This window comes from Clytia hemisphaerica, unplaced genomic scaffold (genome assembly GCF_902728285.1).
Source record: "Clytia hemisphaerica strain Z4C2 unplaced genomic scaffold, Clytia hemisphaerica genome assembly, whole genome shotgun sequence".
NCBI classification, from domain to species: Eukaryota; Metazoa; Cnidaria; class Hydrozoa; order Leptothecata; family Clytiidae; genus Clytia; species Clytia hemisphaerica.
The window spans coordinates 1,486,201-1,487,884 of record NW_027104472.1 but is presented as its reverse complement, the minus strand read 5'-3'; the positions used below and the strand labels follow the sequence as shown (position 1 = coordinate 1,487,884).

At 38.2% G+C, this 1,684-nt stretch overlaps 1 protein-coding gene across 1 annotated transcript in view; it reads right to left on the bottom strand.

Moving 5' to 3' along the window:
* Positions 1-1,421, bottom strand: part of LOC136821358 (uncharacterized) — a 2,377-nt gene extending 956 nt beyond the window's left edge. The window contains exons 1-3 of the mRNA XM_067077596.1: positions 1,320-1,421; positions 918-1,157; positions 8-714 (exon numbers count right to left, since the gene is read on the bottom strand). Of these exons, the coding sequence (XP_066933697.1) occupies positions 8-714; positions 918-1,157; positions 1,320-1,410 (1,038 nt within the window). The 5' untranslated portion in view covers positions 1,411-1,421. The remainder of the gene's footprint in view (positions 1-7; positions 715-917; positions 1,158-1,319) is intronic.
* Positions 1,422-1,684: the final 263 nt, after the last annotated feature.

The following is a 1,684-nucleotide window of genomic DNA, read 5'->3' as shown; positions in this document are numbered from 1 at the left end:
TCTCTACTGCTGTACGACGTCTCATTGATCTTAATGTACTGCTGGACAGTTGTGGACGTGGGGTACTGGCTCTATTGCAGGGACCAGTCAACTTATGATCTAATTGCCAAGAGAAACCAGATTGACCTTTTTCCAAATTTGGTGTTTGGCAAAGTAGCAACTCTTCACGTTTCTTATTTTCTTTCTTCGCGGGAACGTTCCTTGCACAGGCCGCGCGCATCGCGCGTTCAATCTCCTCATTCACTTCATCCGCGAACTCGTCTATGCCACTGTCGAAAGAACTTTTATTTGTTTCATCCAATGTGACATTTGAACAACAGTCTTTGATCTTAGGTAAAGGACGTGAGGTGAGTTGTTTTGAAATAACTGGAGCAGGTTGTTCCTTTTCTCCGCCAGTTAATTGATGAGACCAAGGGTGTGGTCCTTTATTGGCGATTTTTGGAAGAGGTCTCCTTTTTGCGAAAATAGTATTTTCGACTGGTGGGAAATCCACCACACTTCCAATCCCGACTGTTTCCAATTCATTACTATTATTTATCTGGGCTGGTGTACGGAGTCTTGAAGAATCAATTTCTGGTGAGCAGCATTTTGTATGGAGGTTGTTTTCTTCAGATGAACTGTCAGAAAGCGAAGAAATGATTCTGAGTGATTCACATTCCTCATTGGTTTGATTGGTGGGAATTTGTTTGCCAACAACAAACAAGGTCGTGTCAGCTAAAATAAGAGTTTCAATGTAGTATTAAGGATTTAGAAAAGTTGAGTTCTTAAAACCCAATGTTCTGAAATTTTCTCAGAAGTTCTACTATTCCAATCGATTCCGCGAAAATGTAAGCCAGTTTGGGCGGGTTTCATTTTATTGTTTTATGTTCAACAAACAAACAGAAAAATTAGAATCAGAGAAAAAGTAAAAGACTCACCAATGATGAGACTTTCGCTTTCTCGAACATCTGCAGGCAGTGAAAAAGAATCTTCTATCAAGAAATTGTCTGGATCCGCCTCTCCTCTGCACCAAATCAATTTATGATACCACCTTCGATCAATAGCAATCGTCTCCTCTGCATTCGTTAACTTCTTGGCGAGTTTTCGCAATTTGTCGCGTTTCAACCTGCGCCATAATCGTTGAAGGATGTTTTGTTTACGTGGAGACACGTATGTCACTGGAAAATGAAATATAGGAAAATTATTTTGCAAGTCGTGCGTCAGTTATTTATCAAAAGCAATCGAGAATTATTCGAAATTGAACAAAATTCGAGCACAAATCTTTGACTGAAAGAAATTTGTAGCTGTAGTTGTTTCACTTATAATGAAAGAACACTTGCCCTCATATCTTTGAGCTCTTGCAGAGAACCCTTCACTCATATCTGTGACGTGTCGCATGGAATTAATTTGATACTTATTTTTGCCGTCCATAATTTTGCAACCGACATAATAATAATAATAATAATAATAATGATATATTTCTGGCATTTCCAAAATTTACATTTGGCTCTTCACCTGAAAATTCTGTATATAATATATGTGCAATGTCTAGAAAAAAATTTTTAAAATAACCTGGTAGTATACTGAAGAAAAATTGGGGCCGTATGTGGACAAGCAGATAGGGACGAAGCGGTGGGCTAGTATGACGAATAAAATGATTAGGATTAAGAAGTATATGGGGTAAAATGTGAATAGTGATAGAGCT